At 36.0% G+C, this 15,412-nt stretch overlaps 1 protein-coding gene across 3 annotated transcripts in view; it reads left to right on the top strand.

Annotated features, from left to right (window-relative positions):
• PDE4B (phosphodiesterase 4B) overlaps nucleotides 1-15,412 on the top strand; it is a 540,618-nt gene that overhangs the window by 167,127 nt on the left and 358,079 nt on the right. The window contains exon 1 of one of the 3 annotated variants that reach the window (XM_045477725.1): nucleotides 7,352-7,809. The exons of the other annotated variants lie outside the window; for them this stretch is intronic. Coding sequence (XP_045333681.1) covers nucleotides 7,574-7,809 — 236 coding nt within the window. The 5' untranslated portion in view covers nucleotides 7,352-7,573. Of the gene's footprint in view, nucleotides 1-7,351; nucleotides 7,810-15,412 lie in introns of those variants that run through there. 3 annotated transcript variants of the gene reach the window in all.

The following is a 15,412-nucleotide window of genomic DNA, read 5'->3' on the forward strand; positions in this document are numbered from 1 at the left end:
TATTTACAGAAAAACCTGTGCATGGTGTTTATTACATTTCTATTCATAATTGTCTTGAACTAGAAGTGGCCCAAATGTTCCTTCAGCGGTGAATGGATAAAAAAGAAACTGTTGTACATCCATACAACAGAAAACTATATGGCAGTAAAATGGAATGAACTGTTAATAAATGTAACATTGTCTAAATGTCAAAGACATTGCACTGAGTGAAAGAAGCTAGTCTCAAGATGTGAAGTACTTTGTGATCCCATATCTATAACATTACTGAAAACACAAAATTACGGTGATGGAGGATAGATTAGGGATCACCAGGAATCAGGAGTGGAAAGAAGATGTGACTATAAAGGCACAGCACAAGAGAGTGTTTGGGTTGAAAGAACTGTTCTCTATCCTGATTATGGTAGAGTTACATGAATCCAGACATGCATTACATTTCATAGAACACCATCTCCAAAAAGGTCAATCTTATTGTATGATAAATTTAAAAAGAAAACAAGAGAGACAAAAAGTAACCAAGGGAGCTTTATAAAAATATACATTCTATTTAAAAGTCTTTGCTACAGAGTTTGGCATGCATGCATAAAAAATGTCTCCACTCTTGGATTTTACATATGCTAATATTGCAGTGCTTCAATGCTATGAAATATTTATAGGAAATTAAATTTGAGTTACCTCTTAATAATAGAACTTCACATGCAGTCTTGATAGATAAAATTCCATTCTCTTCATTATAAATCAAAATCATTATCATTATTAATGTTACTGAATTTTAAAAAATTTCTAACATGAACAGATTTTGAATTAACAGAATATGTTGTGAATAAACAAACTTGAAATTAAATGAGCCAATCATGATGATCTAATTCACTATTTTGAAAGAATTTTCCATGTTCATATGTACTCAGTACCCTTTTTAGACTCATCCTGTTATATCACTAATTTAGGAAAATATTGTTTCTGTTAAATCCTTGCAAATATATATGTAAGCATGAAATGGGTCCCTGAATATTAGTCTCTTTTTAAGAGCAATGGAGTGAATTTGACTTAGTTTTCATGTCTGCTATACACTTTCTATGATCTCTGTGGTATCATAGTTAATTGGTCTTACACAGATAATTATTTACATTTAAAATTTTTAGCTGTAGATAATACCATACCGTTTTAAAGCATATTTTACAGAAGACTGCTGACAGAGTAGAAATAATAAAAATATACAAGATCATTTAGAGAAAGAGGTTTTCCCAAACATGCCTTTGTTTTAAACATATATGTCCCTAATATCCTATTCATTTGAAGTCACCCTTTTAGGTAATTTGCTGACAGGTTAGTATTATCTTTGGGAACTGGAATACCTTCATTTAATGCAGATTTTAAAACACCTACCATGGGAATAGTTTCTCTCCTTGCATTTAGGTATCTGACTCATCTTTGCTAATATATCTTGATGTTAACAATGACCTACGAAACAAAGCAAGGAGCTTCCTTAGTATTTTTGCCTATGCAGTCTGCCTTCACTGGATGTGCTTTGTGAAAGAAGCACCTAATTACTCTGCCCAACCCAGAAAGCACCATGAGGAGAGGGCCTACAAGTCTGTCCTGCCTGTATACCACCTAATGAAAAGGCAGTGTAACACATGGCTGTTCTGCTTTTGCACTGCAGTAAGAATGTGAACGCTAATAATAGTAATAATGATAATTGTGATAATTTTTTTTAAAGAATGAAGAAATGCTACTTAAAATGGGAAACACAGCCAAACTGCTATGATTTAAGCAGCTCATTCTGGATACCTTCGTAAGCTCAGGAAGTTAGGATATTGCCCGGACTAGCTGTCAAAACAGTAAGAATAATCTGAGCATGACAGGAGGGCATGATTTGGGGCACCATATTCATTTTCTATTCATAGTTTCGATCAACAAATATTAATCAGAGCAATGTCAGACTGTGGACATAAAGAAATGAGCAAAATGGTTTATGTCCTTGGAGTGCTCATAGGTTACTCCAGGAGACAGACAATAATATGTACTACGATATCCTCTAAGACATTCTGAAGATGAACCCAGTGCTGGTGGCAGGCAGATGGGATGAAATGGCGGACTCTGTCTGTGGAAGCTGAGAAGGATTTCAGTGAAGAGTTTTCATGTGAATTTACCCTTAATGGATGAGACAGTATTCTTGGCAAAGAAAGTAGAGACATTGAACACGTTTAGGCTGGGAAAATGACATAAAATAATACACAAAATTGTGGAAGGGTTATGGCTTAATACCACTATAGCTCTTGCTCTCCTTTGAGAGAGGTCATTTATCCCAGTTTTGCCTGCTACCCCCCTCCCTTGTCTTATTCTGCATCGAGGAGATCATTCATCTATTCATCAAACAGATATATATTTAAATATCTACTACATAGCCAGTACTGTTCCAGGGTTACACTGGTGAACAAAACAAAGCTCTTGCTTTCGTGAAACATAAATTCTAGGGGGAGCAAATAATGACGAACAAGTAAATAAGAAATATATACTATATTATATGCTGACAGATACATGAAGGGAAGTGATGCAGAATGGGAGAGATTGCAGTTTTAAACAGGATGATGAAGGAAGACTTACTTCATCAAGAAAGTGTTATTTGGGCAAACCCTAGAAGGAGATAAGGGAGCAAATCATGCAGATATCCTGGGGAAGAGGAAACTTCCACAACAGGTTCAGTGAACGGAAATGAGGCCAGTGAAGCTGGAGCAGAGAGAGCCAGAGGGAATGCATAAGAACATGAAATCAGAGAGGTACTGAGATGAGCATGGGGACACTTAGGGTCTTCTAGGCCATTGTGTGGACCTTCACTTTGACTGAGTGTAATGAGGAGTCATTGGAGGGCTTTTCTTTCTTGAATGGGACCATCTATATGAACCATGTGATACCATGCTCAAGTAACGTGGGTATAAGCTTCCCTCTCTAGGATTTAGGTGACATTGGAGGTGGTACAGGTTAAAGCTGATCTTTTGGGAGCACTATTTTAGTAATGTTGAGGAATTAAATAGTGTCATATGGGTAAAAGTGAAGCATTCATATCATCTTATAAAGATAACATGCTAGATGATTTCAGACTCAAGGACACTTAGTACTTTAGTGACAAGACGAGACTACCGTGGGAGCTTGCATTCCCTCTTCTGTCTCATTAGGTTCCTCTGTTATAAAAAGTGTGGTGTAGGGTCAACTCCTTAAAAAGTATGCAATTTTCTGTCTTGATGATCTCATCTGAAAATGAGCAAAATAATGTGCATTCAGTCTAGAAATGTTTATTGGGTATCAATTCTGTACCAGACTCTTCCATATTCTAGAAATGAACAAGGCTCAGCTCAGCCCTTAAGTACCTCAGAGGTTAATACCATCAGGAAGTCCAACAGAGATCTCAATACTACTTGTTTGATAAGTTTATAATGAGGAAACATTGAAATAATTTATTGAAATGCTTACAACAATGTCTGATATCACAGGTATGCAATAAATGTGAGCTACTTCCCTATCATCCCTTAATTCTTAAAGAATGGTCAGTTAACTGTTCCTCTTTTAGATGGCCAGACAACTATTTCCATTCAACTGAATGGCATATGTTCTTCAGCCATGTTGGAATAAGCCTAGTTCTATTTCTTCAAATAGAGAAATTTCTGAAATGGAGAAATTGGGAGAAATTGCCATCTGTGGTGAGTAGGGCATTCTGTTGAAAGAGGCTCCTGGTGTTTCTTGGTGTTCTGTATTCACGTCTTACCTTGTCTGGCTGAAAGAAGAGCTTGTCCATATTTAATTGAGTAGAGCCTCATGGCTGTGCTCAGATTGTATGTTGTTTTAGAAAAAGAGCACTGGGTAATAATCTAGAGATATAATCAACAGCAATTTAACTCTGTTAATATTGATGGTCTTAAATTTATTCCTCTTCATAAAGAAACTTCCAGATACATTCTGTCCTCTCAAATATCCAGCTTTGTATTCATGGTAAATGTTTAGCCATATTTGTTTTGTTTTGTTTTCAACATTGTTATACATGTTACTGCATAGAATCTGGTTTTATGCCTTTAAAATACTTTAGTTTTATAATAGCAGTTAGTTAAAAATTGGTCACTCAGGTCAGAGAAAATTTATTCCAGGTAAACTTTTAAAGTCTGAAAGGTGTTGGATACAAAAAGAAGGTAATTATTTTCATTTAAAATAATTTGATTACAAAGTATAATTTTTAAAATACATTTTAACAATGTTATAATACTTGTACTACAAGTTTATAATTTTGTTTGGTTGTAATTAATTTGCTTTCCATTTTAATTTGATAAAAACTCAAAGTATTGTTTATTTGTCCATAATATTTGTAAATAATACATATAATATATTATTATTTTTGACCGTATAACTCTATTCAGATCCTTAATGTATTTTATTATGATAGATTCTTGATTCATATCACTTTAACAGTATGTGGATACTAGGAATTTCATTATTTCAAATTGAGACATAGCTCTAATTGGAATTCTCAAGTAATTCCCAAGGGCAACTATCTGTACACTAATAAATTGACTCAGAATTACTCATCTCTCTTTTTGGGGTGCCAAGGGTTAGCTAAGCATGGCATGTAGATAGGAAGGTTTTGATTTTGGCTCCTTCCTAGCCTTTTAGAAGGGCACATAACTGTTTGCTTTATTCTTGTTTTTTTCCTCAGTTATTTTGACTGTCTCTCTCAGAACAGTATATTCTTTGCTAAAATATAGCAGGGTGTTATCTGCTTTTACTATGCTTTTGTGTACTTTTTCTTAGATAACACCTCCCGTTTCCTACTTTCTAGATTCATCTTTGACTTCAATATTTAACACGGTGTTGAGATTTTCTTTGGCATTTTGACTCTAGAAACAAACTTTCATGAATTTACCTATAGATATACATTTCCTTTCCTCTAGGGTAACTAATTCAGACTTTAAAATAGTCTCGTTATCTTTTAAGTTTTGTATCTCAATTAACTGTCTTTAGTATTACTAAATGTTATCTAGAGTAGGTAGAGTTAACAGACTTTATCTTTGAGAATTTTATTTCTTAGGATGATTCTCAAAATTTCTTTAACTGGGACATTGGCTTGTCATAGTAGGCAAAATGAAGAGTAATGTGAAATGTCACATAATGTCACATAAATTGCCGATAAGAATTGGAAAATAATTACAGTTGCATCATTATGTTGCTTTAGGTAAGCATATGTCAACATTTCCTTATCTGAACCCCAGTTTACCTACAGCTAAATCTAAGTTAAGAAATTTACCATAATTTAGGAGAAAAAAATTCCCTGAAATGCTTACTATATTTTGGCAACCTTAAAAAGTGATTATGAGAAAGACCTTGGTAACTTCAAAGTGTTTTTTTTTTTTTTTTTTTTTTTTTTTTGCAAATGAAACACTCTGAATATTGGCAGGATCACATATTCTCATGTTTCAGTTTTAAATCATATTATTGTTGGAGGAAAGTCCTAGCTTTGTTTTCATAATGTGGTAAATAATAGGTACCAGTGACCATATTTCCTCACATGATATTAAGACATACTCAAATATATAAAGAAGATGTATGAGGACCTGGCTGGACAAAATGACTCTTTTGACTTCTTAGTTTCATACAGTTAAAGAGTGTCAACTGGGAATCAGAAAGCTTGGGTTTTATTTTTAGCTCTAATGTCAACTATCAATGTGACTTGGGACAAGTTACTGAAGTTTTCTGGGACTGTTTCTCTGTCTTTGAAGTGAGAAGCTGAATAAGGTGATCACTGAGATTTTTTCCAACTCTGAAATTCCCTAACTTTGCTTTTGTTCATGATGTATTTTTAGGGTGTTACTGCAATATCAATATCTTTCCAAGATAGTACCTGTAAACTAGGAGTTTAAGTCCTTTCTGTTAGGTTTGACCCACTTCCCCCAAAGGCTGGCATGGGCTTTATTTTTCCCTAGGTCATCATCTGCTCTTTTTCAGTCCTTTAGGTATTCAGTCAGAGTATATGACGTATGTGAATGATTTTTTAAAGGTGGAAGTCCTCACACCTTAGAGGAAAACTACTCTCCTTTATTCACTGAAGTCTTTCTGTGAATCATTCCTTAACTGTCACTCTCACTGACTAGCCTTAGTTTTGCTTTGTCAAATTTTTATGAGCTCAGGCTGGCCCTGGTGGCAGTCATGGCTGGTACAGACTTTTCATAACATCTGTACACTTCAAGCACCACCATATTTTCCCTTCCACGTGCCTTTTAAAGTATCAAACCTGCTTTCCAGTGTATTTCTAAATGAAATTTCAGGTTACAATGATCTGCTTTGGTACTTGAGACACTTGTTTGGATTCCCCTGTCCATATATCTCATTTGTATGCCCTTGTGAACAAAGCACACACACACACACACACACACACACACACACACACAGACATACACTGTCTTACGTAGCCACCTGTGCGTGCGTGCGCATGCACGCGCGCACACACACACACACACACACACACACACACACACATGCAATGCTTGACTTTGGACTCTGCACTTTTCCCAGCAGCTTTCATTCTTCCCTGTTGTTACCTCCCTTTCTGTTCTGTGAAGTTTTGGCTTTCAGAAGTGACTTTGCATCTAACTAACAGAGTGGCTGCTGTGGCTAGCCCTTGAACAAAGAGCTTAAACAGAAGAATGAGGGTAATGTTTATTGGAATAAAGATTAGCCTTTAAATTCCTCAGGGGAATGAACCAAATCCAATGTTTTCCTGTGAGCTGACATTTTTTATATAGATGCTGTTTTGGATCTTCTGGAGAAGGGAAGGGGAAAAAAAAAACTTCAGCAAATCAGCTTTTTCATTCAGAAATGGAATTTGGGGGGCTGTTTTAGCAAGGCTTTTGACAGTCCCTGATTTAATGTTTTCACTGTGATGAGAACAGTAGCTGTACAAATCTGATGAAAATCTGAGCGATGGAGGGTGTTGTTGAGGGGGAAACAGAGTGCGATTATTTAAATGATCCTAGGCCAATAAGCATCTGGTAGGTGGAGTTAGTGTTGTGTGCATTATAGGGCAAGATAATTCTGAATGAAGACTTGAAACATCACATGTGCTGGACAGGCTCTAGCTCTGCTTTTTGTGCAAACAAAACAAGGGACAAGGTTTTGCCGACTATCCATTAGTGAGTGCAGCTCCTTTGATAAGATTAAAAAATACATGTAAAGGATTTATCAGAAGCCCTTATGAATATTTCATGAGTTGATATATTCAGCTGAATGAATTCAGTGAGTGTCAGTGTGTCGCTGGCAGACAAGCCTCATCCACAAGGAGGCTACTGACATAGGAAGCACTTTGGCGCATTTTCAGAGGCGAAGCCAGGCTGATAAAGCTCCTTGTGACAGCCTGAGTTACCATTCTTCGAGTATGCTGCTCTTGCTCTAAGCAGCTCAAACACTGGAGCCGCAGCTTCCGAAATTAAACTGGAAAACAGTTTGCAGACTCATCAGCCTCCTAACCTGCAGCTGTGTCTCTGCTATGTTTGAGGTTTTTGTTTTGGGTGGTGAAAGCCAGCACTCCATATAAGACATGACAGCAAGAGAGTCTTCAAAAGAACTTACTGCTTCCGAATCTGAGGTTTGCATAAAGACTTTCAAGGAGCAAATGCACTTAGAACTGGAGCTTCCAAGGTTACCGGGAAACAGACCTACATCTCCTAAAATTTCTCCACGCAGTTCACCAAGGAACTCACCATGCTTTTTCAGAAAGTTGCTGGTGAATAAAAGCATCCGGCAACGTCGGCGTTTTACTGTGGCTCATACATGGTAAGACGGGACTTGGAGGTGTCTGTGGTGCTTTTCAGTAGCGGCAGTGATTCAGAAATGTAGAAAACGAACATTTGAATTTTGTTCATAATGCATACCACAAGTGTGAAACGAATGGAGAGCGGGTCTGCTGAAGAATACATAGTGCACTGTATATTAAATTATCATTGTGCTGCCAAGCTGCTTCCAGATAAAATAAGCCGTTAACTGTAGGGAGTCTTTAAAGTTACTGCTCACCAAAGTATACCTAGCCGATTCTAGGTAAATTAAATACTGAAGGAGTTTTTAACATTCAGTGTTTTGTTTAATCTCTGTTGAGGTGATAGCTGACTTCTTTCGGTGTGTTTGGTGGCTGTTGTTGATATGTTTTAATTGCGTATTTTTGGTATGAGACAAATGGTTGAATTTTAGTTCTGATTTATTTCTTACGGCAATGAGTAATATAAAGTCAAACTTAATTATTGCATTGCCATGTATGTTGTGTAGAAACTAGTGCGATTTTGATTTATTGGCTTAAAGAAAAGGAGAACTAAATTCCCACTTCTGAAATTACATGGTTAATTAGTCTTATTTAGATTCAAATTGCTATTATCTTGAAGAGCCTCTTGTAAAAAAAAAGTAGTAACTTCAGAATTATAGGCAATAATAAATAAATCCCCAGTTTACTTAGGAATGCCAAGTAAGTACCTTCAAGAACTTTCTGTAAAAATTGCACTGAGTTTGCCACCTTTAATGTATGTGTTACATACAATGGGGTAGCTTCCTTAAATCAGTATGATAATGACATGTTAAAAAAGCACAATAGAAATTAAATAAACTTTAAGCACGAAAACTGGGGCATTTCTGATTTCTCTGGAGGATGTATTTTCTTTCAGATTGAGAGACCCTTCAAAATTGGGTATCTGGATAGTTTTTATTTAATAGGGACCATAGCAATAAAGGGAACTGGTACCTCTTAAAGGCAGTTCTAACACAGTGATTGTGTGACTGCATATTAGGTTGCCAACCAACATTATAAACTGAGGGTATCTGGATATCTGGGTTTGCACATTAATATTTACTTAAATTCTGGTTTCCACTCATCTGAAATGTTTGTCTCATCTACTGCACAGTGCATTGGCAAATTCAACTTACCCCTAGAAATATGTAGCTTGCCTTTGATAGGTACAACATGGTTAGCCAAAAGATACTTTACCTAGTTAAAATGGTATGGTTGTTTTTGTTTTCTGAGAATGGACTGTTGTTCATATAATTGCTCTATTGAAGAATTTTCCTGGTCATCTTTTTGATGAATTAAATCTTAATTATAGTCTCATACGTAGAATGCACGTGATTAGTTTTTAAAAACCTACCAATGGTAGCATTTGTATAAAGAGAAGATTTATATATAAGTGTATACTGAAGAACGCCTTTCTCTCGTGGTTTACTCCACTCCTAATGTGTATGTATTTTCATATAGTTTGCTAAGTAGTATAACTGGATAGGAGAAGGGATGTGGGTATAATTAGTTCTCATAAAAAGAACAGAGATGGGAAATGTACAATTAACCAATAGGCTTATCTGTTTTACTGCTTGTGTTAATGTTAAACCAGTATTTTGAGAAGAAGGACATTTAATTTTAGTAAGCTAATTTTCAGATAATGGTAAATCTTCATAAGATTTTGGTAATATTTCCCTTACTGTAGAGTTTCTGAATATAATAATGTGACCTTTCTTTTTACTTAGAATAGATTTTTGATGTGCTAGGAACATGAGCTATAAATATTGGATTTTTTTCTTTTCAAAAGAATCCAAATTTTAAAGTGATTAAAAAGCCAGTTTCACTCATGCATTATACAAATTTTCTTGCAATGAGCTACAAAAAGAATAATTAAATGATATCTAAGGTAACTTATGCTATTAGAATGATCTTCTTCTAGCTGAGGTAAAGGAAAAATTTCTACAGATTGTCAAAAAAAAAAAAAAACAAACCCACAAAACACATGAATTGGTTATAATGTACCATAATATAGGTTTAAAGAATCCATTAGTCACCAAACTTATAAAATGACTTGAGTTATGACCGTGATTCATTTTCACCCTTTTTCTCCCTCAACTCACATACACCTCTTCTTACCATTCTTAGTAAAGTTATATCAGTTTGTTTTCAGGCCCTGATTAAGCCATAAATGCATTTATTTCTATTGTTTTATTTGAGTGTATGTTTAATATTTTTCAAATTTATTTGCATGAAACATTCCATGAAAATGTCTTTTTATAAAATATACACATATCTTATGTATTTGAATGACTTTTTCACTCATCTTAAAAATTATGTGTTTTTCTAGCATCATATATAATAGGAACATGAGTAAATTAGAGCACAAGTACTTTATTTTTGCCCCTTTGTCATGATGAAATGTAACTATCCTTTCACGATCAACAATTGGTATTTTCCAAGCCATGCATTTAAGTTAGAAATTCCAAGATATGCACTTAGAAGTCTCTAAAAACATGTTATTACTTTACAGTAGACAGTAGGCTTCTTTTAAGAAGACTGGATTGTTTTGATTCCAGCATTGAAATTAAAGTAATTTTCATGATGAAGCTAAACAATGCAGAAGATACAGTTTATGTCTAAACTCACTGAACAATTTTTTTTATCTTTAGTTATTTGTAGATTTCATATTTCACTCAGATGAACATGTAGCTCTGGTTTTGAAAACCCAAATTCTGAAGTGTGGGCTAATGGCAGAAGATTTAAGAAGCACTTGTGAAATACTGGCTCTGGGATTATTTTTAAAATATCTGAAGACAAAAGTAGATATTCAGTGTGTTGTCACTAATCAGAATATTCAAACAATCCTAAATCTGGAAGGAATTTGAGTGATTATCTCATTGCTTCCTTTTACCCTTGGGCAGACCACAATTACTCCATCTTTGACGTTTGGAAATCTGCCTATTTTTTATGACTTTGGAGAGATAGTTCTATAACCTCATTTAGTACACAATCTCACTGTTTCATAGTCCAGGTACTACAAAACTCTTCTGGATGATCAATCTGTATATAACATATAATATTTGTAATCTGGTTTTTGGTCCTCAGTGAATACTAAGAAAAGGCTTATGAGAAACCACATGAATCCAAAAATCATTATTAACTGGTCCCAAGTTTTTCTTTTTCTTTCTTTTTTATACTCTCAACATATAGAATTGAGTACTGCTGTGAGTGAGAAAAACTTTTGGTTCAATCTATGTGGATTCCAACACCTGCTATATTTTAAATTCTTTACTAGAATGTTCATATATAGTATCTCACTTAAGTTCCATTTGGAGTATAAGAATACTCTAAATTCATGTTCTTTTCAAGATTACATGTTGCAAATATTTTTTAAAAATGTTCTGAATTGCTTTAACTTATTCCATATATTTTTACTCCATCAGCCATTAATTTAACTCTGAATCACCATCCCAAATTTCCAAATTCCCCTTAGAATTTTCAAACCCAGTAATAGATACTGTACTCACTGTTAGATGATATGAGAAAACATGGATAAAAAACATATCTTACATTGCAGAGTGTCAACAAAATGTGTATGGAGTTGGAAAATTAATGCCAGAGTCCTTAGGTCAGCATATTATTTTTTTTTAATTTTTTAAAATGTTGATTTATTTTTTGAGAGAGAGAGACAGAATGTGAGTGGGGGAGGGGCAGAGAGAGAGAGAGAGAGAGAGAGAGAGAGGGAGACACAGAATCCGAAGCAGGCTCCGGGCTCTGAGCTGTCAGCACAGAGCCCAATGTGAGGCTGGAAGTCACAAGCTGTGAGATCATGACCTGAGCTGAGCCAAAGTCAGACGCTTAAGTGACTGAGCCACCCAGGCGCCCCGGTAAGCGTATTATTTATCCCTAACCACAAAGAGTGACAGCTTCTGAGGCATAATCTTATTCTGTTTGGCTCCTGCAGTGCTTTTTCCTGACTGGCCCTTGCCATAGTATCCAGCTTCTTCAACCTTCATTCCTTTGCTGATGTTCTAACCTCAGTCACTGGTTCTCCTCCATCATCATCAGCAGAGTGATCCTCTAAATAAGGTTACTGGTGATGGCCTTCACTACACCCTGTGCTCACCACACACCTATCCCTACACTCCCTTCTTGAAGAACAAGCGTATTGGTGAGCACTGCATTCTGTGCATCTATCCTTGCTTGTGGAATGTACCTGCCCAGGGAGCAATATTCTTTCCATTAGAGTTAGTATCAGAAAAAAAGACTTGTGTTTTTCTCCCTTTCCCCCATTTAGTTCTACCTATAACTTGGAAATCTTTCCTTATTTTAACAAAGGTTCACGAAATATATACTTTTGTGCCTATTAGTTGTGCAAATGTACTAAAAAGCATAGCTCATGCTCTAAAGGAGCTTATACCTGATAAGACAAAGCTGAAATGACTGGGGAAGAGTAAAAATAGAACAATGAATATAGTATATGGTTGACCTTCCTCTAAATTGTAGACACAATTTATGCAATTTAGGCCTGGTTTCTTAGCTAAACTTACTATATCTTTGTCTTATATTATTCTTCAATTTACTTGAACTATTTGCTAACTATATTGGATAAATTTTGAGAAATATCTATGTCTTTATATATTTACTGATTGAACAAAACATTTGTTGAGAGACTACTGTGCTCCAGGCCCTACTCTGGGTTTAGGAGATACAAAATGAGAAAGATAGCCCTTGCCTTCAAAGAACTCGTATACTGTCTGGAAAACAAACTTACGCATTATTAATTAATCAGTGGTGTGTAAATAATGCTATTGAACAACGATGCCCCAATTTGTCATGAGAGCACAGAAGAAATAAAGACCTGTAGAAAGTGAATCAGTGTGTTAGGAAAGGTTTAGAGAAGAGATGACATTTGCGTGGGGTCTTGAAAAGTGAGTAGCGGTTTTCCAGCAGAAGAGTGGCCAGGAAGGCCATTCTGTTGGTCAGAGAAATAGTAATAATAAGGAAATTCCATTAACCCTTAACAGTAATAAAAGCTCACATTTATTAAGCACCTGCACTGTATCTGACATTATTCTCTCTATATATTTATTTATTTAGTCCCATGAAGAGCCCATTAGTTATGAATTATACAGTATTATTGTTTCCATTTTATAGGAAAAGAAGTGATGCACAGGATAAGCAATTTTCCAAGGGTTACACAGCAAATAAGGAGCGGAGCTGGGATTTGACGCAGAGCATGGGGGAAAGTGAGCAAAGTTCACTGAAGTCAAAGCATAAGATGCAAGATGGCAAAGATCGGAAGTAAGACTGTGCCTGTAGATTGGAGGCATACTTTAGAGATTCCAGTATCATGAACAAGACTTGGGCTTTATTGCAGCATCAGTGGGGAGCCACTGCAAGGTGGTGAGGAGGGGATTGCCATAAATAGCTTTTTACTTTGGTAAGAGATTGGCAGGCATTGTGGAGAATGGCTTGGCAGATGAGGAGATTAGAAGCAAAGGGAAAAAGGAGAATGTACATTTGAGACTAATGACTTCTAATTATTGTATATATCCCATAACATTGAAAACCGTGCTTATGACATTCTTTATGGCTTAACAAATTACTGTTTATGGAACATGGGGTTAACATATGTAAATTTGGTCTCCCCTTACATTTATCATCTATACCATGATGCTATGCATAGTATTAGCTGATGTGCACTGTCCCCAAATGCATCAAACAATCACCGCAAACGTGCTTGGGGTGCCTCTGGGGAAAACCCTAGTGCTCGTTCCTCATTTGCTAGAGGTGCTTTGTGTTGTGTTTTGTGTATAGTCCTGGAGGATTTTTTTTTTGACAGAAATTATCTTAGTTTACAGACTGAACTGAACGCCAGTGGAAATCTATGCCTCATAGCCTGAGTCTATTGCTTTAATCAGAGCAAGCATTTTCTCGGTAATGCAAGTCTATAAATGGTGTTTTCCTGACCTTTTAGTGTCTGCCAGTCTTCAATATATTGGATTTTTAAAATACTTCCTGTAAACAGGCTTTGTAAAGTAATGATGACGGCCCCTAAGACACATGCTGGAAGGTGGTTTGGCAAGCATGTCTGCTGCCCACCTGCTAAAGCTTATCCCCCTTCGTGAAATCCCATTTACTTTCTTTTCCCGTTCTTCCCTCTTTGTGGTCTCCCAGTTTTTCTCCTTGGCTGTTGTTTATAGATGCTTTCTTCTCTAACATCACTGTGAAGACACCAGTAACATTATGATTGAGGCATTTAAATGATTCTCAGGAAAGAATCCAACATGCTTACCATAGTTTACAAGGCCCTGCCTTATCTGGCTCCAGGCTACCTGTGACCTCATCTCCTATTCTCTCCCACCACGCTAGTCTCCTGTTTGTTCTTCAACAAACCTCGCATGTTTGCACTCCTGGGCCTTTGCACTTGGTGTTCTCTCTGCCTGCAAGACTAGTACCTTAGATGTTGACTTGAGCCACTCTCTTACTTCCATGCAGGCTTCTTATCACTTGCTAAAGAAGGCTTCTCTGACCCCTCTGTCTAAAAAACAGCACCCTTTCCGTTCTAGTCCCTTACTCTGCTTTATTTTTCTTCTTGGTAGTTATCATTACCTGAAAATACTCAACTGAAAAGACATGCTTGTTTGTTATATTGGTTTTTTTTTTTCTTCTGTTATCTGCCAACCTTTCTAAATTACATGAGGGCAGGGATTTTGTCTTGTTTACTACAACCCAGGCACCTACAAGAAAGGCCGGCACTTAATATTTGTTGGAAAAATAAAAGAAAGAATGACTATGGTTCCTGTTTCTTGCTCTTTATTCTTAGAGGATCTTTCCTTCCGGCCTGATATGAGGGAAGAGAAAAGGAAGCTTAGTTCATACTTATTCTACAAACACCCTTATTCCTACTCTATCCATCTCTAAATAGTTGTGTTTCTTTTCTGCCAGTACGGCTACCTTAACTGGCTTTTTTCTTTTCTTTTTTCTTTTCTTTTCTTTTCTTTTCTTTTCTTTTCTTTGCTTTTCTTTGCTTTTCTTTGCTTTTCTTTTCTTTCTTTCTTTCTTTCTTTCTTTCTTTCTTTCTTTCTTTTCTCTATGATATTGCAGATACTGGTTTAATTACAACGTCTCACTAGAGGCTAAGTGTTTTACATGGTAGCCTATTTAATTAAACCACTTTGTACAAATCATACCACCTAGCCTGTAGTGCTGTAAAGTCAATATTTGTCCGCAGCACTGTACAATTATTTATTTGGTTATTCTTCATGCATCAACTAGCACAGTTGGTGCTCCAGCTCAGGAAAGCTCTACATATCTCTTGTTAACTGGGTAGAAGTGTCACACAGAGGAATCTACTTGTTATTTGGTCTTTAAAATGTTTGCATGTTATATCTTAGAATGTTTAATTATCTATGTCTTTCCACTGATGCAACATTTAAAATATTGACACCAGCGAGAGCTACGGCAATTTGAGTTCTTTATAGGATTTCCCCACAGGGAATTTGGAAGTAAGAGTCCATGACTTGCAGAGTGAGGAAATTGTGAATTAACAACCCTTGTACTTTAGAAAAGACATTAGCAGGAGTGAAAATTTTCACTTGGTGCTGTCTCAATGTTTCT

The sequence above is a fragment of the Leopardus geoffroyi genome, chromosome C1, assembly GCF_018350155.1.
Source record: "Leopardus geoffroyi isolate Oge1 chromosome C1, O.geoffroyi_Oge1_pat1.0, whole genome shotgun sequence".
Lineage (NCBI taxonomy): Eukaryota > Metazoa > Chordata > Mammalia > Carnivora > Felidae > Leopardus > Leopardus geoffroyi.